This window comes from Equus caballus, chromosome 24 (genome assembly GCF_041296265.1).
Source record: "Equus caballus isolate H_3958 breed thoroughbred chromosome 24, TB-T2T, whole genome shotgun sequence".
NCBI classification, from domain to species: Eukaryota; Metazoa; Chordata; class Mammalia; order Perissodactyla; family Equidae; genus Equus; species Equus caballus.
Window position 1 is genome coordinate 35,048,224 of NC_091707.1, and position 23,018 is coordinate 35,071,241.

General features: G+C 46.8%; 1 protein-coding gene across 11 annotated transcripts in view; it reads right to left on the reverse strand.

The window, feature by feature from the left end:
* Positions 1-2,960: 2,960 nt before the first annotated feature.
* ANGEL1 (angel homolog 1) overlaps positions 2,961-23,018 on the reverse strand; it is a 66,324-nt gene continuing 46,266 nt past the window's right edge. For 4 of the 11 annotated variants that reach the window (XM_070250226.1, XM_005605366.4, XM_023628154.2 and 1 more), the window contains 8 exons: positions 22,516-22,742; positions 21,991-22,060; positions 20,729-21,162; positions 18,327-18,453; positions 17,910-18,020; positions 6,466-6,535; positions 5,784-5,947; positions 2,961-5,035 (listed from right to left, as the gene is read on the reverse strand). In XM_070250226.1, coding sequence (XP_070106327.1) covers positions 4,875-5,035; positions 5,784-5,947; positions 6,466-6,535; positions 17,910-18,020; positions 18,327-18,453; positions 20,729-21,162; positions 21,991-22,060; positions 22,516-22,742 — 1,364 coding nt within the window. In that variant the 3' untranslated portion in view covers positions 2,961-4,874. Of the gene's footprint in view, positions 5,036-5,783; positions 5,948-6,465; positions 6,536-9,625; positions 9,732-17,271; positions 17,482-17,909; positions 18,021-18,326; positions 18,454-20,728; positions 21,163-21,990; positions 22,061-22,515; positions 22,743-23,018 lie in introns of all 11 variants that reach the window. The other 7 variants (XR_011432248.1, XR_011432249.1, XR_011432245.1 and 4 more) reach the window with 3 other exon arrangements.

Sequence of the window (23,018 nt, forward strand, 5' to 3'; positions counted from 1 at the left end):
CACTTCTGGTTCCCGTCACCCCTCCCTCTGCATCATCCCTCCGGCTCTGGACGTCTTCCCGTGCTTTAAGATGAGGCCAAACAGTTGCATCCAGACTTGCACAGAGATATCTTTCAGGTCCCACAGCACTTTTCACTTTTGTCCCCTCCTCCCCATTTCTCTGCTCTCCTTTCATTCAGCTTAAAACTTCTAAGGGAGATAGGATATTTCCTACTTCTCATCATGGCCATAAAGTCCTGACCAGAAGTGTCATTTAGCACAAGACCCCTCATTTTCAGTAGCGTGGTGGTGAGACAGGGTTACTGGAGAGAGGAGAGGCCGTCCTTTGGAATCCACATCTTGGGCTGTCCCCCATCAAAGAGAGAGAGTTTTATTACTTACGAGCTCATTTAAATCCAGTTTAAATAATACCAGAAAAGGGTCTTGCACTAAAGGTAACCAGAATTGGTGAATATCTTGGATTGTAAGCCCTTACACAGAGGCACTGTTATAATTCACACGTTCAAGTCCAGCTAAAATACCAAGTAAAGGGCCTCTTGGTGGCGTTCAGTGAGGTGGGCTCGTACATGGTGGCCCTGGACTGCTCGTGCAAACGAGGGCGGGGTAAGTGCCGGGCGAGAGTCTGCCATGAGTCAGGCAGGCTCATCATGGACACTGCTTGGCCAGTTTCTTAGCACTGACACAGAGGTAAGTGTCATTGTGGACTCCTGGGAGGATCAGAGCCCAAGTTACTGGGGGCGGCTTAGTTCATTTTCTGCCACTCCATTTCTTTCAGGCTAACGGCATGTGCCTGCCTGCTTTAGGCGTGTGACTGATTTGGGTGGGACCTTTGGATGGAGGTGGCACTTTGCAGAGGCCTGAACGTGCAAAGGTTGAAGCTCTGCCACCCCCATCTGCCAGGATCTGACATCTTGACCGCTACCGTGGAGGGCAGTGGTGACAAGAAGCGGTGGTCACATCAAAGGCCGAGCTGCCTGGCCCAGATGCGGGCTGCTGAGGGTTTGCCAGGGGGCGAAGGGACCAGCTGCTGAGGCCCGGCAGGTGGCGGAGATGGGCCACCTTAGGTCAGCTGGAGAGGCAGCTCTGGAGGCCAGCCTACATGGGAGCGTGCACACGCTCCAACCCCCAGGCAGAAAGGACTTGCTTGGGGGAAAAACAAAACCTCCAAGAATTTAAGAGGAGAGACTCCATTCTCTCCGCAGCTGTGAGGCGTCGGGCCTTAGGGGCACAGGAGCTGAGCGGATGGGCAGAAGGCAGAGTTCCCTTTAAAAAGTGAAATTCACATTCTCCTAAGGCAAGGGAGATCTGCACCCCACCTGGTTGGCCCCTGCCTGGAACGGCTGTGTTTTGCCCATTTGCTCAGCAGGGGAGGGAAAAGGAGAGGAGCGGTGCACCTGCACCAGGAGGAGTCTGGAAGCGGAGGGCCGCAGGTCAGCTCGCTGGCCTAGTGGAAACTAGAGGTGGGCCACTCCTACTCCGGGAGCAGAGGAGTGACGCTTTGCATTACGTAACCAATCAAAAGCAACCCTCTCATTAGCAGCTACTCCAGGGCAAGAACTGGAGAGAGAAAGAGTTTAAACACAGAAGCGGGCAGCACCCAGCTCTCGCTTCCCTTCTTGGTCGCCAGCTGAAAGCTGCGTCCACGCTCCCTTTCCCAGGCCCACCCCGCGTGTGTCCGCCTTACAAGACATTCTGTCTCTCCTGCTCTTGGAAAGGAGCTTGAGGTGGAGGAAATAAAGCAAAGGAGATTCTCAACTCACCTAGTTGGGATTTCTGTTCCCTGAGACGTGAGGGTACTGTGTGAACGCCTGCACTGCCACCTCATAGTGCTACTGGCCACTGATAATGGAAGCACCGTGCAAACTGCTAATCAAAGTGCTGTGCACGTGTTGTGTGACTCAGGCAATTACGGGGAAACCCTCCAGGCCAGGACGGAGGGCCCTGGAAATACACCTCAAAGCTCGGGAGCTATGAAGTACCAGCCATGGGCCAGCCGTCCAGCGTTGCCGGGAGAACTACCCCCTCCCCTCCCACCAACAGTACTCTGGGATTCTCCGCATCCCTTGCTTGCCAAAGCCCAAACAACGCAATTTCAGGTCTGAAAATTCCTCGCCAGTGGAAAGGATTATTACTTTAATTTCCATTTCACCGAGATATCTGAACTGAGACAGGGGGCGGTTAACCTACCCAGTCACCAAGTGACCCGGCCAAGATGACAAGTGGGGTTTCTAATCCCTGCCTAGGTTTTTCTCCTGCTGAATCCCAACCCAGGTGGTTCAACAGAAGCCCCCAGATAGCTTTAAATAATTCAGATTCTCAGACTGGTTCAGAGGTGTGGGGTCTGGGATTCTGTTCAGATAAGGCAGAAAGCCACGCCTGGTTTCGGGGCTTCCCATGGGCATTTGGACTTGGTGGATTTGCTGCATAAGGAGGCTGGAGGAAGACAAAAGTACCAGCAGAGTGAGGCCCGGGAAAGAAGAGAAACCCTTCCAGCAACAGATGGCCCACAGCTCAGCCCTGGCTCCAGAATGCAAAAGAGATGATCAGAAATAGATAAAGCTCAGCAAGAGGCATCTGCCACCAGCATCACACCTCCTGTAGCTGCCAAGCTTTGACCAGGAGAAGGCCTCTGGTCCACTGCGGCCTGACCCTCCTGAAATGCAGTGTGGAGTGGGGGCAGCAGACGGAGTAAGAACGAAAGGAGCAAAAGAGCTCTTTTCTAGCCTTGCAAGGATGGAGAAGAGAGCTGCACCCCACAGAAGTCAGGGCAGGAGTTCGCTCAGGCCCCGTTCCTCCCAGGCCTCAGAGCAGTTATCAGAGGGAGACTGCAACGCCTCTCTCTGGTCCAGCTTTAGGACGGAAGACCCCACCGCAGGATCAGTCTCTTCCTCTCTGCCCACTGCATTCTGCAGGCCTTCTCTCGCCTGTGCCCTTCTGGGTCCTAATAAAATGACCAACAGTAGGGGGAAAAGGTAAACCTTTATTTGGAAAAGAGTTTAAATGACCATTTAAAACCCCCATTTGATTTGCAAAACATAAACAAATAAAACAAGGAAAAGATCATCTATCAACCTCCTGGCCTCTGCCACCTTTAGCCATTTTTAAACTGCATTTCCTGGCAGAAGACAACGGTGGTGGGCCATAGTCCTAGGAATCAACAGAGCACTGTCTCAGACCATCTCACGAGGTGCCCAGGGGGAGACAGACAGTGAACAGGGGGTGTGGACAGACAGGCCTGGGCGCAGACAGCACATGCCCAGTACCAGGCAACAATGTTTAAAAATACACACACCTAGATAAAGTCCCCAGAACCTAGGCATGGAAAGCTCGTAACCATGAAAGCGGCAGCAGTGTTCAAGCTGGGTCTTTGGCTTTCATAAAAGGGAGAGGACATTAACCTCTGCCAACTGTCCCTAACTCCAGCCTCTCAGCTATTCGTTTAGTCCCATTCTGGAGGCTGAGCGGGGCAACACTAAGCCACACCTGCAGGGCCGGCGGCTACTCTGAGTTACAGGAGACGTGAAGAGGAGCTGGCCCAGGGACACTCCAGGCCACACCCCAGCAATGGAAGATTAAGGCATGCAGGTGACGTGTGGGCACAGGAGCGCCTGGAATGGGCCAGGGCACCCGTGCACTAGGAGAGGGAAAGCAGAGGCAAGGGGCCGCCGAGGCCTTGTTGACCAGAGCAAACCCTCAGGCGCTGCCACCGGGAGCTCTTGTGCCAGCTTTGCCCACGGCCACCTTGCTGCTGAGAAGGTTTGGCTTGAGCTAAGTACCTGACTTTTCTAGGGAGAAAATGGACGGGAATGGGGGAGGCAGCAAAAAGTAAAATGAGGGAGGAGGGACAGAAAGCTGCTTGTCGGCGTGCAGAGGAAAGAGAACGAGGCCCTGAGCCTGGCGTCCCAGCTGAGGCAGCTACGGAGCCTGTGGCTCTCCCCCGCGGGCCCACCCTCGCCCCGGTTCTGCAGGCTGCGGAGTCCAGTGAGACAAGAGCTTCCTGAGCGCTTTCTCCTCATCCTTAAAGGGTTTTAAACCTCAAACCACTCTCCCAGCCCACTGACCCCACACTCTGCCTCCCACGGGGCAGCCTGTGGAAAGGGACGAGCCCTAGGGAAGCATGCCAGGCCTGTGGGGAGCTCTGGGTTGGAGGCTCAGAGGCCGCTGGGGCAGGGAGAGCCCCCCCGAATCTGCCACCCCAGGCGTGGGGCCCGTTCGTTCCCAGAGCCCCGATGATGAGTATGCCCTAGCTGGCACGATGAAAGCCTAATGAAACAGAAAGATAAGGCAATGAGGGCCCACGGCCCTGCCGCCGCCTGGCAGCACAGCTCCTGACCCACCCCTCAGCAAGTGGCAAGCATGGCAAGTGGACTGGTCAGAGGCAGGGATGGCCGCACAGAGCAGTGCCACCCTGAGAGGATGCACGCACCCTACACACATTTCACATGGCTGTGCCTGGCAAGGGTGCTGGGCCCAGAGGTCTTGAAAGCAGGGAGAAGGTCGGATCAGAAGGTACCACTAAGAAACGGCCTGAAAGCAAGTAACCAAGAGATCAGTAGCTCCCACAACCCTGGTAATTAAGAATCGAGGGGGAGCGCTGGATACATGGAAGGAAGGAGGACCCCCCCTTCCGCCTCTCCCAGGGCCACCACATATGCGGCACAGGATTAGGAAGAGGTTGGGGCGGAACAGGGACCACAGGCAGAGAATGTGGACGGGCCTGGAGAAAATCTAACCATGGGAGAAAGGGAACAAGGAGGGGGAAGGGAGGGGACGAAAGTTTCTTGGATCTAAGTTTCCAGAAGCATGGGATATTTCTGCAGTCTCCGATCCACTGAGCTCTTCTGGAAGAGAAGCTCTCTTCCCCTGGGAGCCCGTCACGGGGCGGTGACTTTCATCCCAAAGCTGGCCAGCAGGCAGAGGTGGTCTGAAGAGCAGAAGGGGTTGGGTAAGCCGTTGGCAGCCCAGAGGATCTCTTCAGAGAGGAGGGAGAGACGGCCCAGGAGTTTGAGCGTGCCATCTTGATACAGCCTGCGATCTGGGCACAAAGCAGAAGCCAGTGGGTAAAGTGGCCACAGCCGTGCTGCAGGGCCGGGTGCGGCCTGTGGGAGCCACCCTCGTGGGGGCTGCATCCCCTTGGCTGCCCCACCCTCCCTTCGCCTCTCCTGCTGCCCCCGGCTGAGGCCTCATTGTCTCAGATACTCGCGATATATGCCAGAATGAAGCAGGGCTGGGTCAGGGGACTGAGGTAAACTGGAGAATGTATGCCAGGCCCAGCATTACAAGATCGCCTGATTTTCCAAGAGAAGCTGGAAATCCAGATTTTCTAAATAAAATCTGATTTTTGAACATAGGCAATCAATTTAAACATTTTAAAAGACATGCCTTAAACAAAATTGGCATGGGACTAGTAGATTGCTACACTGTGACTATTGGTATGGGGTAAGGAGGCAGGAAATAGGGTCTCTAATCCAACCAAGTCTCTAACTGGCTGCCGCTGAGCAAATGCAATCACCTCCTGGTGCTCTATCCTCCCCTCTCGAACAGGGGTGGAGAGTGCTTGATCTGCCCACCTCTCTCTAATGCCACAAGGATAAACAAGAAGGCAGGCAAGGGGCCTAAGGGGAGTATGACGAGGATGACCAGTGCCAGGGAAGTATGAAATCCGCTCCTTTCTGCTCAGGTCCCAGCAGCCCAAGCCATGCGACCAAATGCCTAACCTACCATCAGCCATTCCCAGGGACTCTTGAGGTGGCTTCTAGGAACTCAGGACCCACCCAGCTTACCAGTTCTGTTCTCATCCTCGGAGGACTCAGCTGAGAAGAAGATGTAATCCACTGTTGTTCCAAGACCCAAGGGCATTGTGGTGACCTCTGGGCGGCCATGCTGGGGCAGGAAATGAGTATATACTGAGGTCAGGTGGAGGCAGTGCTGGATAGTGCCTACAGTCCTACAAGGATGGAGGAGAACATGATGTCAGTCAACAAACATGATTGAACTTTTCCCAAAGTCACTTTCTCTGTGGGTTTTATAAAGCTTTTTAAGGGATGATCCCACATAAGTCAATCTCAGAAAATTCTTTCCCATGCTAATAAGGGGCTGGCAATCTCAGCTAAAATTAGCCTGGAAACAGACACACGTAAACTCAGTCCCCTGACAGTCCCCATTCTCCTCTTGCTACGTGGAGAAATACGCCTAAGCTTCCCTGTCTGTGGGTCAGCCAGCTCTTCTGTGAGGCCTCACTCCCTGAGGAAAAGTGCATGGGATTTTCATCTGCAAGGAGCTGGGTGATTCACCCCTGGCGTCTGCACACCTGTGTGGGCCTCCATATGCTTAGCAAGTATTAGGGGAAGAGAGAGCTCAGCAGGAAGTGCTCCCCCAAATCAGCCTCAGGAAAGCCCAGGGGAATCTGTCTCCTGCACCCAGACAGGGGCTGGCACGCAAGCTGTGGGGAACGGGGAAGATCACCTGGGGAAGGCAGGCTCAGGCTCACGTGCGTCTTCCTCGAGGACGGCCTCGGCCCAGCCGGCAGGTCGCTCTGTAGAAGACCAGAGAGAAAAGGTTTTATCTTTTAGACCATGGCGCAGGGTCAGAACCTGGCACCTTGAAACCCCTCTCAGATCCTGGCCTGGATTGCTGCAGAAGGGGCAAGGGAAAGAGAGAAGGGAAGGGGAGGAAGAAACAAGGGACCAAAGTCAAGAACCTCAGGAAGGCAGAGGCCTCCAAAAGCAACATTTCTTCCTTGGCTCAGCACCTTTTTTTAATGTAAACTTATTCTTTAGATTAGGTAATATAGTCACATGATACCAATGTCAAAATGTAGAGCAAAATATTAGTGAAAAGACTCCCTCCCACTCCAGGGCCACTGCCACTCGATCCCCCTCTCCAGAGGCAGCCAGTGGACCAAATTCCTGGTGTAGCTTCGAGATTTTCCATCACTCACCATCCACTGTGTACGTGCATGTATCTATGTATGTATGGTATACACACGTATGCATACACACATACATACATGTATACATACTTACACACGCATATATATGTACACACACACACATAAAGAAAAAAGACACAGGGGCCGGCCCTGTGGCCGAGTGGCTAGAGTTGCACATGCTCTGCTTCAGCAGCTCGTGTTTGCAGGTTCAGATCCCGGGTGTGGACCTACTCCACTCATCAGCCATGCTGTGGTGGCATCCCACATACAAAATAGAGGAAGACTGGCTCTTCCATGTTAGCGCAGAGCTAATCTTCCTCCCTCAAGCAAAAAAGGAGGACTGGCAGCTCAGGGCGAATCTCCCTGCCTCCAAAAAAAGCAAAAAGACACACATTACCAGTATCAGGAAAGAAAGAAGGAATGCTATTAGAGACCCAACTGACATTAACAGGTGTTATGGACTGAATGTTTGTGTCTCCCCAAAATATGCTGAAATCCTAACCCCCAAGGTGCTGGGATTAGGAGGCGGGGCATTTGGGAGGGGATAGATCATGAGGGTGGAGTCCTGTGAACACGATTAACGCCCTTATGAAAGGATCCCAGAGCCAGCCCTGTGGTCAGAGGTTAAGATGCGGTGATCTCACCGCCGATGCCCAGGTTCATTTCCCAGTCGTGGAACCACCACCCGTCTGCGAGGTGGCATACTGTGGCGGCAGCTCACACAGAGAACTAACACTAACGAGGAGGATACACAACCACGTACCGAAGCTTTAAAAAAAGTAAAATAAATAAACGGGATCCCAGAGAGCTCTCTGGCCCTCTTTCCGCCATGTGAGGATAAACAACAAGTTGGCAGTCAGCAACCAGAAGAGGACCCCCACCAGAACCAGACCACGCTGGCACCCTGATCTTGGACTACCTGCCTGCAGAACTGTGAGAAATAAATTTCTGTTGTTTATAAACCACCCAGTCTGTGGTGTTCTATTATAACTAAGACAACAGGATAATAAGGAGCAACCAAACTGACAAATCCTTAGCTAGACTGACCAGGGAAAAAAAGAGAAAAGACTCAGATTACGAAAACCAGGAGTGAAAGAGGGGCCAGCACTACCAACCTTACAGAAATAAAAATAAAAGTGTGAGTACTATAAACTGTATACCAACAAATTAGATACCTTAGACGAAATGGACGGATTCCTACAAAGACACAAATTACATAAACTGACTCAAGAAAAGACAGAAAATCTGAATAGGCCTATAACAAGTAAAGAGATTGAACCAGTAATTTAAAAACTTCCCACAAAGGAAACCCCAGGCTCAGATGGCTTCACTGGTGAATTCTGCCAAACATTTAAAGAAGATGTAATAGAGTTTCTTCACAAACAGTTCTAAAAAATAAAAGAGGGAACACTTCTCAACTCATGCTATGAGGTATTACTCTGATATTAAAACTAGACAAAAACATCATAAAAAAAGAAACTACAGACCAATATCCTCTATGAATATAGAGGCAAAAATTCCCCAACATTTGTGATATCGTGGTTTATAAGAAATACATATTTGGTCATTCAGATCACCAAAATATATTATTCATATATATTTGGTCTTTCTCCATGTTCCTGGCTCACTGCTCCCCAAACCCTTGGAATTTCTTAAGTGATGAGAGTGATAAAGGTGTCTTTTGTTATGTTAATGAGGTGACCTTTGAACAGCACCTAAGGATGGACACTGGTTGCCAGTACAGCCAACCGTGTGATTAGAGAGTCAGAGCTTTCCATCCGCCCCGCCTCAATGACCACTGGGGAGGGGAGAGGGCTGGAGGGTGAAAGAATTGCCAGCGGCCAATGGTTTAAGCAATCACGCCTATGTAATGAGGCCTCCACAAAAAACCCAAAAGGACAGCGTTGGGAGAGCTTCCAGGTTGGTGAACGCATGGAGATGCGGGGAGAGTGGCGCACCCGGAGTGGGTGCAGAAGCTCCACACCCCTTCCCACACACCTTGCCCTGTGCATCTCTTCCATCTGGCTGTTCCTGAGAGACATTCTTTTACAGTAAACTGGGAATCTAGACAGTAAAATGTGTCTCAGTTCTGTGAGCCGCTCTAGCAAGTTAATCAAACCCAAGGAAGGATGGCGTCACGGGAACCCCTGATTTACAGCTAATGCATCAGAGGCACAGGTAACAACCTGGGCTTGCAACTGGCATCTGACCGGGGGAGGGCAGTCTTGTGGGACTGACCCCTTAACTTGCAGAATCTGCTGCTGTCTCTGGGTAGACAGTGTCAGAACTGAGTTGAACTGTTTGTTGGTGTGGGGGAATCCCCTTCCCTCAACATTGGAAACTGAGTCTCAGAATACCAAAAGGACAAGACACTAGCAAACCAAACCCAGCAAAAGATAAAAATGATTATATACTATGACCAAGTACAATGTACCCTAGGAATCTAAGGTTGGTTGAACATCTGAAAATCAATGAGTGTAATACACCATCTTAATAGAATATAGAAGGGCAGAAACCACATTATCATCTGAATAGACACAGAAAAAACACTGGACAAAATCTAACACCCCTTTATGACCAAAAAAACACACTTGAAAAACTAGGAATAGAAGAACTTCCTCAACCTGATACAGGGAATCCACAAAAACCCCATGGCTACCATCATACTTAACGGTGAAAGACTGAGAGCGCTACCTCCAAGACCAGGAACAAGACAAGGATCCACGTGCTCGCCACTCAACGCTGCACTGAGTTCCAGGCAGGGCAATTACAGAAGAAGAGGATGTAAAAGGCATCCAGACTGGAATGGAAGAAGTAATACGATTGCTATTTGCAAGATAACATGATCTTACATATAGAAAATCATAAGAAATCCACTAAAAAACTATTACAACTAATAAATGAGTTCACAAGATTGCAAGATACAAGATCAATATACAAAATCACATTTCTCTACACCAGCAATGAACAATCCAAAAATGATATTAAGAAAACAATTCCCTTTACAACAACATCAAAAAGAATAAAGTAGGAATAACTTTAACAAAAGAAATATAAGACTTACACACTCAAAACTACAAAACATGGAAAGAAATTAAAGATCCAAATAAATGGAAAGACATCTATGTTCATTGACCATAATATTGTTAAAATGACAATGTTTCCCAAATTGATCTACAGATTTGTAGATCCCTATCAAAATCTCAACTAGCTTTTTTACCAAAACTGACATGCTGATCCTAAAATTCATATAGAAATGTAAGGGACCCAAAATAGCCAAAATAATCTTGAAAAATAACATCAAAGTTACAGGATTTACACTTCTCTATTTCAAAGTTATATAAAGCTAAAATAATCAAGACAGTGTCGTACTGGCGTAAGAACAGACATATAGATGAATGGAGCAGAGAGTCCAGAAACCCACACAGCATGGTCAACTGATTTTCCACAGAGGGGTGAAGGGAAACGACTGCTAATGGATGTGGGATTCCCTCTGGAGGCGGTGAAAATGTTCCAAAATTAGATGATGGTGCTGACTGCACAACTCTGAATATACTAAACGCCACTGACTTACACACTTTACATGGGTGAATTGTACGGTATGTGAATTTCATCTCAATATACAGCTGTTTTTGAAAAAAGGAAAAGGGACTGTTACGGACAACTTCATGCAAATAAATTTGATAATTTAGATGAAATGAAATATTCCTTTATATACATTTTCCCTGTTAATTTCTGTTTTTTCTTTTTGTTGCTATTATAAATAGGGGTTTTTTCATTACATCTTTTAACAAGTATTATTTTTATATATAAATACTACTGATTTCTATATATTAATATTGTACCAGCTACTTCCCAGGATTATCTTAATGCTTATAATAGTTGTTTGTTGATGCTCTTGGATAACCAATTATATAACAAAATTAGCAGCGAGTGATAATTTACCCCCTCCTTTCACTTTTTTTTTTTTTTTGCAGGAAAAGATTCACCCTGAGCTAACATCTGTTGCCAATCTTCCTTTTTTCCCCTCCCCAAAGCCCCAGTGCATAGCTGTACATTCTAGGTGTAAGTCCTTCTGGTTCTTCTATGTGAGCTGCTGCCACAGCATGGCCAGGGACACACAGTGGTGCAGCTCCATGCCCAGGAACCAAACCCGGACCCCTGAAGCAGAGTGCGCCACACTTTAACCACTAGGCCATCGGGGCTCACTCTCATTTTTTTACTTTTATTTTCTTATCTATATTTCTAATTTCTATTTCTAATCCTATTGGCTGGTATCTCTGAACACTGTTGAATAATGACAGTAGTCATCCTTGCCCTGCTCTGTTGACAGGAATGCTACTGGAGTGTCTTCTTTAAGCAAGATGCTGATTTTTGAAGTGGAGATAAAGTTTTTTTTCAGACCCAAGGGAGCTCTATGGCCTTCCTCCCACTCCTTGCTCCATCGCAGCATGCTCCGGCTAACTGAGATAGGTGTATTTTAATGGTGTAAGGGATCACCTATTTTTTGTTAATTACTTTATCAAGGTCATATTGGCTTATAACACTGTATAAATTTCAGGTGTACATTATATTTCAGTTTCTGTATAGACAGCATCGTGTTTACCACCAATAATCTAGTTTTCATCCGTCACCATATATATGTGCCCCTTTACCACTTTAGCTCTCTCCCCACCCCCCTTCCCTCTGGTAACCACCAATCTGTTCTCCTTATTCCTGTGTTTATCTTCCACATATGAGTGAAATCATATGGTATTTGTCTTTCTCTGTCTGACTCATTCACTTAGCATAATACCCACAAGGTCCATCCATGTTGTTGCAAATGGCACAATTTTGTCTTCCTTTACGACTGAGTAGTATTCCATTGTGCGTAATTCCACACAATGACAATGGAATATATATACACATCTTCTTTATCCATTCATCCGTTGAGGGGCACTTGGGTTGCTTCCCCGTCTTGGCTATTGTGAATAATGCTGTAATGAACACAGGGGTTCATATATCTTTTTGAATTATTGATTTCATGTTCTTTGGATAAATACCCAGTAGCAGAATAGCTAGATCATACAGCATTTCTATTTTTAACTTTTTGAGAAATCTCCATACTGTTTTCCACAGTGTCTGTACCAGTTTGCATTCCCACCAGCAGTGTATGAGGGTTCCCTTTCCTCCACATCCTCTCCAACACTTGTTATTTATTTATTCATTTATTTGCTTATTTGGTGAGGAAGATCAGCTCTGAGCTAACATCTGTGCCAGTCTGCCCCTATTTTGTATGTGAGACGCCACCAAGCATGGCTTGATGAGCGGTGTGTAGGTCCGCACCTGGGATTTGAATCCATGACCCCAGGCCACCAAAGTGGAGCATGAAAACTTAACCACTAGACCACCAGGCCAGCCCCACACTTGTTATTTCTTGTCCTGTTAAGTATAGCCATTCTGATGGGTGTGAGGTGATATCTCATTGTAGTTTTTTTTTTTTAAACATTGGCACCTGAGCTAATAACTGTTGCCAGTCTTCTTTTTTTTTTTCTTCTCTCCAAAGCTCCCTGGTACATAGTTGTATATTCTAGTTGTGAGTGCCTCTGGCTGTGCTACATGGGACGCCACCTCAGCATGGCCTGATGAGCGGTGCCATGTCCGCGCCCGGGATCTGAACCGGCGAAACCATGGGCTGCCGAATCAGAGAACACAAACTTAACCACCTGGCCACGGGGCTGGCCCCGAACTGTAGTTTTGATTTGCATTTCCCTAACAGATTACCTATTTTTTCCTTAATCTAACAGGGCTCTTCTTAAAAGAATCTAGAATAGATGTTGAATTTTAACAAATGTCTCTTCAACATCTATAGCATGATGTGTTTCATATATTTCATATATACTAGCATGATAAGTTATATTACTAGATTTCCCAATATCAAACTACCTTTATATTTCTGATAAAATCTATTTGGTCATGGTATATTGCTCTTTCAAAGTGCTGCTAGATTCTGTTTCCTGACCTTCTATTTAAGTCTTTTTGTATCAATATTCATAAGTGGAGAATATGATTCTGTAGTTTTTTCTGTGTAATTATTGTCAGGTGTCATAAATGCAACAAGTATTTTGGCTTGTTTCATAAGTTGGCCCCTTTCTTCAGCTGTGTTCTGTAACAATTTAAATAGTAATGGAATTACAAGTTCTTTAAAGGTCTGATACATTCTCCTATCAATCTGAGCCTGGTATTTCTGTGGGGCTGCATCTCTGAGAACTTTTTCTCTTTTTCCCCCTGTGGTAGTTAGTCTATTTAGATTATCTCTCTCTCCTGCAATCAGTTTTAGTAAATTACATTTCTAAACTATCTGCCATCTAAGTTTCCAATTTCTTTTGCACATAGATGAGCAAAGAACCCCCTTACAATCCTATTAATTCTTTGGCATCCGGATACTTTTTTATTTTTATTCTTTTGGTGAGGAAGAGTGGCCCTGAGCTAACATCTGTGCCAGTCCTCCTCTATTTTGCATGTGAGATGCTGCCACAGCATGGTTTGATGAGCAGTGTGTAGGTGTGTGCCCGGGATCCTAACTTGCGAACCCCTGGCTGCTGAAGCAGAGCTCACGAACTTAACCACTATACCACTGGGCAGGCACCTGCATTTGGATGCTTTTGTTCGCTCCTCCCCCGCCCCCTTAAATCGGTTAGCTAATGGGCTTATCTAAGTGACAGCTGTTTTTCACCCAAACAACCAATGCTTAGAGGTTATTAGTCTACTCTTTTTCTGTTTTCCAAATCATTTCCATTTTTATCTTCTTTCCATCTGGTTTCTTTCAGTTTATTTGTTCCTTTTTCTAACTTCTTGAGTTGGATGCTTAATTTACTTCCTTTCATCTTTTCTTATCTATTAATACAATTCTATGATTCTAAATATTCTATATACTTCTATGAATTTTTCACTCAACATTGTTTTAGCTATATCCCACAAATATATGGTATTTTAGTTATTGCTATTTTCTAGATATTATGCAGTTTCACTTTATATTTCACCTTTGACCCAAAAGTTTGTTTGAAATTTTTTAAATGTCCAGATGATGATGTTTTCCTTTTTGTTTCTAATTTCTATTTTTACTGCAGTGTAATCAAAGAAGAAGAAATTTCTACTGTTTGAAATTTATGGAGGTTTTTTGGGTGGCCTAACATATGATCAAGTGTTCAGAATTTCCTGTGGATGCCCTGCTCTCAATGTTCGGAGTCTGATCTACATCGGATGTGCCATACACGTCACTCAAGTCTTCTATATTCTTACTCATCTGTTACCCACTTGATCTCTTACAGACTGAGAGGTAAATTAAAACCTCCTACCATTAGTTATTTTCTGACTACGATTCCTTGTTAAATCCTGCAGTTCCACTCTGTGATTGGTGATGTGACATTATTTAGAGCATGGACATTCACAACACGAGTATCTTCATTTTGAGTCACATCCTCCGCCGTTACAGTGCCAGAAAAGTCACAGTGACCAGCAGGGTGCTGAAGAGGGCTTCCCTCAGCGCTAGGTCCTGCGCCTGCAGCACTGCGTGCAGACAGCCCTGCCGTGGCCGTCACCCAGGACTCGAGGCCGCCACCCGCCCACCAGGCCACGTGAGCACCTGGCCACAGCTGCCTCTTCCTGAGCTGCAACATCTTCCTGGGCCGTCGGCACCGGCAGCAGCCCAGCAGGGAAGGTCTCCTGCAAGTACTTGGGAAGAGGACAGTACGGTGGGTCAGGTATGGGCCAGTGGTGAAGCTGGATCCAGAACCTGCCGGGCTAGGAGGCTCATCAGACACCCTTCGCTCTGTGGTCATCTAGTCAGTTTGCAAACAGTGGTTTACAGAAATCACCTAGTAACAGTTGCTTTTTCCTATAATGCACTTTGGTGGACATATGGTTTGTTCCCTTGTGTTAAAAGACCTGAAGCTCCAGGGTTCAATGTAAACATGCACATGCTCACGAGAAAGAAAACACAGGAACCCCTGTGCGTGTTTAAGAACCACGTTGGCAAGAAGAAATCATCAGTAACTGAAAATACTAAGAAGGGGGGACTTAAAATTTAGATTGCCTTCCTAGGAATTATTTCCTCCCAAAGGGAAGGGGGAGAACGAGAATCACAGTGGTTTTTATCACACAACCCGGGTGGTGCAGAATGTGCCAGCGCAATGCCGTGTCAGCCTGTGAGAAAGTTAGACCATCACTACTGGCACCCTGGCTCCTTTCACAACCCAGATGCTTCCCTTAAAGTCAGCGTCAGAGTCAAGTCTGCAAGTTTTGATGGGCGCGGATGGGTTGAGTGACTCTGGTATTGGACTGGAAATAGTATTTCTTAGCACATCTAAACACATCCTCTAAAAAAAGAACTCACACACTATGATCTCCTTGAACTGACTGCTGAAGTCTTTCTACTCATGGTCTAAACATGGTGGTAGTTTTTTAGATTTGGAATCTTAAAAGAGCTTCATCAGGAGCCTGTTCAGCCCTGGGTGGAGATAACACACAGATGGAAGGGCATGTTCACAGAATGCAGTGGATGGCTGTGTTTACCCAAACTTAACAAACTCAATTTTGAAAATACTGCCATTATTTTGCGCTGTTAGTGACCTAGATACTTCCCCCATATAAGGATTCTACTTACAAAGTGATTGTCAGTATGTATTTTAAAAGTTCTTGGTTTGTTTGTTATAATTTGAAATGCTTATTTTATGCTTCAAGTACAGCACTGATTCTTTCTCTAATAACCTCTTCTTAACATGATATGACCCACGCGAGATCCTGCTACTGATTAACTTTAGAATTTTGTAACCTCACAACACTGAGCCACTGTGTCCCTGCTGAGCCCAACTGATACGGGCACTTATCCCAGTTCCTGGTACATGCCAGTCGCTCCATGCTCCCTGCACAGTGGCCACCACTGTTATTAATATTGTTATCGCCACAGTTGTAATAATACACTTAGCTTTGCAATTAAAAAGGAAAAGCGAGCCAGTGAAATGTTCACTGCTCGGTGCAAAATGCCAATTCAAATTAAATTCCTACAAGAAATAAATGAATGCATTGCTTACCACTGGTCCTTTTACTATAGTTTTTCCAGTCATTGCTAGGTTGTCTTAAGTTATTCCTCTGGGAGTTTCTTCAAGAAAGGCTTTTGGTTGAGTACAGAATTCTTGAGTCAGATCGTCCTCCCTTGAAGCCTTGCTCCACTGTCTTTTGAGTTGAATGTTAATATTAAGAAGCCTGAAGCCAACCTGATTATTTTTACCCTTAAAAGTAGCTTGATCTTTTTGGTTCAACTGCCCAAATAATTCTTTTATCTTTGGCTTCTAGTAGCTTCACTAGGACGTCTAGGTGTTGACTCTCCTGTGGCATTTTTTACTTAGACATGGTATAGCCCCTCAATCTGAAGATTCAGATCTTTCCATTTTGGGAAAATCTTCCTTGAATCATACCTTTAAATGTTTCTTTGTGCCATTATATTGGTTTTCCTCTTCGTGACCTGCGATTACATGTAGGTCAGACGTCCTTATCTTCCACTCCTGTTATTCTCTCTCTAATCCTGTTTATCCTTTCACTTCCTCTTCACGGTGCCTTTCTGTGTCCTGGCCTCTGTCTCTTGCCTTATTGTCAGCAGTATCTATTCTCTCTTGTGCGGCAGCCCATTTTGCCCTCATTTTATGTGATGTTTATTTTTTTATTCCACTTCTTTCCTGAGCTCTGCAGCTTACATTTCATCTTCTAATGTCGTGCCATGTGCCTGAACTTATTATATAAAGGCAATTATTCTATTTTAGTGCTCTTATTTTATAAAGGCAATTGTTTAATTTTTTTTATTCATGGGAAAATAATCATAATTTTCCTATGCTCCATGGCAACCCTCTTTATCTTTGAAGTAAGGATTCTTTATCTGCCTTTTATGTTTCCCGCTCCTTCCACCTTTTTTCCGTGTGGTATTTTAATATGGATCTCATGCCAGTTCCTTTGGGCAGCCCAGCTTTGAATTAGCTGAGGTTTTCCTGTACCAGCTATTTGTACAAAGTTTACGTAAGGGAAGAACTGAGTAGGTATTCCAAGTAACAGGAGTTTCCTTATGATGCAGGGCCGTGGATAAGCCCTTTCAATCTTTACTCCTCTCCAGGCAAACGAGACAGGCCGCTGTATGAGCATCTCCTCTCCTCTCTGCTTTATGCAAATACGGCTTGATTCCTTATCAGTCCTTCCTCCACTGCCTCTTTGGACCAAACAGGTTCAGAAAATCTCTTCTTACAACCTGTGCATCCTATTCTTGTTGATGAAACAAGGGATTTGGGTTTTGCGCCTCAAAGTACCCTCCTCACCTTGAAGAAATGCACTCTGCTCGTTCCTTCTGAGATCCATACAGCCCCACGGATAAGTCTCTCCATACTTCCTCGAGCACCCTTGGCACCATCTCCAGCGCTTCCTGCAGCCATTCCACCTGTGTTGTGCTTCCTGGTTTCAGGTATCTTCAGATCTCCTACTTTTCTCAAAGGTGGAGTTTGCATTTCTTTTTTCCATTCTCCTTGTCGCTTTGGAGCGGTTTCAGAGACAAGAAGGGGAGAGTGTCAAGTATACTCTGAAATGTTCAATCTGGAAGTTCTCAGTAGGAATAACTTTTTATGACGAGCAGGACTACTGTCACCTTATGATTTTCAAAGCCCCATCATATGTATCTTCTCTCCTAAATATACTACATACATGCTAGTCATTAGCAGCTTACTCAAGGTCTCAGAGCTGATTAGAAACTAGGTCTCTTGCTTCCTGGCCCATGTTCTCACCACATTGCACATCCATGTATGTATATGGCCAGTGAACTCCACTGACCTTCCTTCTAAGCATACATATTACCAGAAGCTGATCTCTAAGAATTATACCTAGCAAACACCAAGAAACCACATAACTGATAGATACCAGGGGTGAAGAGGAAAGACCAAGAAAACAAGCTTAGTTCCATTACCTGGCTTAGTGTCTGTCACTCCTTCCATGAGAACCAGTCCTACTGGTCGCTGACAGGCGATGCTGCAGAAGCGGAAACGCAGCAGGAAGTCTCGGCCATACTTCCGTCTCTCTGTAAACCAGGAAGAGCCAAACAGTGAAAGAAAGGAAGAGAGCCACCTGCTGAGATCTCCTCAGCACCGATGCCTCCGGCACAGGGACACAGAGGAAGTCTGGCTCTGAAGACAAGGAGATTTTCCAACCGCTATGATGTAACTTTGTCCATATCATCGGGTGACCATGAGGAGGACAGTGAGGAAAACAGAGGAACTTGCTAAGAGAATTGAAGGGATTACACTTTCTCTTGCCACTGAGGTACCAGCTTTCTTCCAAAATGGGCATGGAGGCACAGCCAACCAAGAAAGTGGCGCATGCTCACCTGCTCTCTTGGGGCGACAGGACGTGACATACTGACAGCAGTCAGTGATGCCCAGGGAGCTGGGCCATAGTGGGGCCTGCAGCTTCCGCTGGTAAAGCTGATGGGAGAAGTCTTCCTGTCCAGATACCTACAAGGAAAGAGCAGGTGGGAATGAAGAAACCAAGATGGAAAAAGGAAACAGCCCATGTTTTGGGGCATGTGGACAAGCACACACACACAATCACACACTACATACACAATGTAAGCAAAACACATAAGTCTCAGGGGAAGGTTAACAATAAGGAGCTAATTAAAACCCCTACTTTTTTTTTTTTATTTTACAGGAAACACTGAAATTTCCATGAGACAGGAATGGGGGTAAGAGAGTAAGGTGTGCAAGTCAAAGAGAACAGAACCCGTGAGAACATTTGGTCCCCTAAATTTCACCTGAGAAAAATCTACACGATTCTCCACAGGCAACATCAACTTTCAAGGGCTTTAACTTCCAGTGGGAAAAGGGTTATCCTGATCTTTGGATCTTCTGCATCGAGGTCTAGCATCTTAAGCCTATTACTGGGAAACCACAGGGTCAAACCGAATGGGAAATGCACCAAAGCACTTTACCGTATCTACATCCCCGTCCTCGGTCAAAGACAGTGAGCATCCTGGGAGCAGACAGAACGCAGGAGGGGAAACAGTCGGCAACATGAGTCATCTGCATATCTCCAACATGTGCAGCAAAATCCCCTTTATTTCATTTAACAACAATAAATACCTGAATGCCAACTATGTGCCAGACACCAGCTGAGTGCTGGGGAGAGAGCAGTGATGAACAACCTCTCTGCCCGTTAAGGAAGTCAGTTTTCAGTACGCCATCTGAGGTAAAACAGACCTGGGACTCAATGGTCATCTACTAGCTGTGTGACTTCGAGCAAGTTACTTAACTCTACTCTCTTGGGTTCAATATCCTTTACTATAAAATGGAGTAACAACACCACATACAATTAAGAATCTTGATGATAATAAGTATTCCCAACTACTGAAGCAGGAACTAGAAAACACTTTATGTGCATTATCTTATTTAATCCATCAAACAAAAATAAACCCTCTGAAGTTGGTCCCATTATATCCCCAAAGTATAAATGAGGTAAATGGGGCTTAAGGAGGTTAAGTAGCTTGCCCAAGGCGGCAGAGCATGGATTTGAACTCAGGACTGTCTGGTTTCAAAATGAGTGCCCTTAACCTCTATGCCTAATGGTGCCTCTCACACGGCAGGCACTCAGTAAATTCTTTTTCCCATTCCCTGAGCTCCTTGATTACAGCCACCTTTGGCAGGATGATGCTCGCTCTGCACACATGGCAACCAGGACGTCGCTGGCGCTTGAGTAACCTCATTAAAATAAAAGCCGAAAGTGCTCAACAATAATTCAGTCACTTTGTGTCCTTTCCCCACTGTGCCTTGCCAAAAGTTAAGCAATAACTTGGATCAGTAGGGGCAAAACAGAGGAACAGGGAGATTAAGTGACATATAAAGAAATCAGCACAAGCTGAAAGCCCGTGAGGGGGGCCAAACTAACAATGATAAAACCATGGGATTGCTATGCTGTCAACAGTCAGCAGTTAAAAGAAATGAGACAGATCCACATACACACTGTTGAGTGAGAAAAACCAAGCTACAAAATGAAACATACAGTAATATACCATGTTTATAGATACACACACGATAGAGTATAGATCAGCTGTTAGAAGCAATCACAGCACAGTACTGGAGGGCAAGAGCTCTGGGGCCAGACCACCTGGTTACAAATCCTGGCTCCACCACTAACTACCTGCATAGCCTAAAGCAAGCAAATTACCTAATTTTTCAATGTCTTAGTTTCCTCACTTATAAAATGGAAACTACAATAGAAATTGTGAAAATTAATGAGTTAATACACACAAAGTACTTAAAATAGCACCTGGCACACAGTAAGTGCTTCATAAATGTAAATTATGATTACAATTACATATTACAACATGAACACAGATATCACTGTAAATGCATGGAAAACGATCTAGAAGACCACCACCAAACTTCGAACAGTTATTACTTAATTCTAAGGGGAGACGTGGGGAACGCAGGTAATAAAAGGGGCTTTGGTCTTATTTTATAATGTTTGAATTCTTGCAAGGATATACTTATGTATTACTTATAAATTAAAAATAAATTAATGAAAAACAGAAAGGATTCCAATATACCCAAGGCACTCAAGAGTTCCTCACTTCCAGGCTTGGGTACAAGCTATTCAACAGAACAAGAAAAGCAAGAGAGAGCCAGAACAGGCGTAACTGAGGTCCCTGCCACAGAAGCAGTGCTGGACGCCAGCACCCGAACCTCTCCCTCGGCTGTGTTCCCATCCCCACAGCAGCCTCCCTCATTTCACCTTCCAGGCTGGCATTCCATGGTACTGGAGCTCTCCATCCCTGATGAAGTTGTAGAGAGGTGACTCAGGGACGGAGTTCAGGTCCCCACACAAGATGATGGGGCAGTGGCTGCCATCCGACAATCTGGCCACCTTGTCCACTTCAGCCAAGAGAACGGCCATCTGGGCCAGCTTGACATCGCCCCGGCGTGGGTTGTACAAGACGTGGGTATTTGCCACACACAGAGGGGCCACCGACACTTGCCCCAGGCCTTCTGGGACTAGTGGCTGCAGCAGCAACACCAAGCCCACGTTGTCCCGATTGAGAAGCTCCAAACCAGGCCGGAAGTACTCCACAGGGCTGGCGCAGAGCAGACGGAATCTCGTGGGCTTGTAGCAGACAGCACAGCCATCTGTCTTACACCCAGTCCTCCTCTTGTAGAAACAAGTAAAGCCTGCAAGGAACACCCCACCAACAAGACGGGTCAGAGTCCTTGAAGCCTGAATCTCTCCAACCAGTGGCAGGAGCCCGGGCCCGTGCGCCTAAGGCTCTGCTCCTGCTGCTCAGTAAAGGGAAGTCCTTGCCCTGCCAATTCTGGGTCTGCAGAGGTTCCCTTACAGTTGCAACTAGATGACTGAATGGCTAGAAGGGGAAGGAGAGACAGAGGGTAAGAAGCAACATAACTTGATAGGAAAAGCATGGAGTCTAGAGGTCGAGGGCCCAATGTGGGCAGCTGTCCCCATGCAGACCGACCCCCAGTATGCAGACTGTGCTGTTCTCCCAATGGGTGGCCTGGCTGCAGACCAGTGGGAAGAGGATCCCGCAGTGGTGGCTTGGAGCATAGCACCCAAGCCAATGCCCCAGGAGGAGGCTCTCATCTGGCCCTTTGAGGGCTGGAGCAGTTGCAGCCTCCCCAGATGGAAATCCCATATCACGGTGAGTCTGACAAGTGGATGAGTGCACCAGTGCACCAGTCCTAGTTTTGTAGCTTTGTGACCTTGAGCAGGTCACACAAATATTCAGAACCTGTTTCCTCACTGTAAAATGGGGTAACATAGTCAGCCTCACAGGGTCGGTGACTTCAAAGATTAAACAGCAATATAGGTCAGAACTGCTTTAAAACTGCAGAACTCTACTTTCTTTCTCACCCACGCAAAGAAGGAGCCAGCTCACAGTGAGACTGAGGGTTTACTGAGACAAAAGAAAAAGACGGTGCCTTCAGGAGACAGCAGACAGGGCTGTAGGAAGAAAGACTGGCCAACATGCCAGGGGGCTGCATTACCCATCATTCGCAGAGAGGGCTCCAGCTGCTCCCAGTAATGATCTTCCTGGACTTCCTGGAGACACAGGATCTGGGAAATTGACAAGGAGACCAGTCATTCCAGAGTACTCAGAGTGTGGAGTGACTCCCACCCTAGGAGCAGGCGCCGAGGCCCGGGGGGAAGCTGCTGCGGGTCTCAGGCAGGGTCACACTGAAACTTCCCACAGGGCTGACTCTTCCTAGATAGTCACCAGCAGCAAGATTGGGCCCAGAGTGAAGCTGAGACCAGACGCGTGCGCTGGACTCTCCCGCTCCTTGAATCCCTCCGGGCTCCCTCCCTGCAGAAAGGTGCTGCGAACTGTGCACCTGGGGAGAGTCTTCTCAACATCTGCCAGAGACTCATTCACTCCAGGTAGGCCAGCTCCAGGCCTGGGCAGGATTCCAATCATATGAACAACTATGGGGTTGAACTCATTTTCTAGGAGCACTGGGAAACAGGCCAGAGCCACAGCAAATGCAAGACAGCGCGTCCCCCCCTTCACTCACATCAGGGTCCCAGTGCTGGAATTCCTGCATAAGATTCGCAAAGCGATAGTTCCAGTTGAGGATGTCCGGGTGGCAATGCAGATAGAGCTCTGAGCTCTGCTGCATCAGGTCCTGGGCCAGGATGTTATAGGACATGAGAGTAAACTGGAACTGAGGACCATCCCCCGCCTCCAGGCCCTGAGCATCTGACTGAGCGGAGAAATCCTCCCATTCTCGCCATAAGATTTCTGCAAAGGGGTTGGGAAGAAGTCCACAACAAGGACACGTTATCCACAGGCCAGCTCCACTCCGGAGTAAAGTTCCTTTTCTCATCTCCCCTATCACCCATCCCTCTGCAGCAGTTTGAGCAGCATTCTAAGGACATTCTCAGACTAGACCGTAAGGGCAACAAAGCCAGACAATCTTGGCCTGTATCCCCACTGTATCCCCAGTACCTAGCACAGTACCTCACACCTAGTCCATGCTCAATAAATATAGGCTGACAAGTTCTTACTTTTGATAAA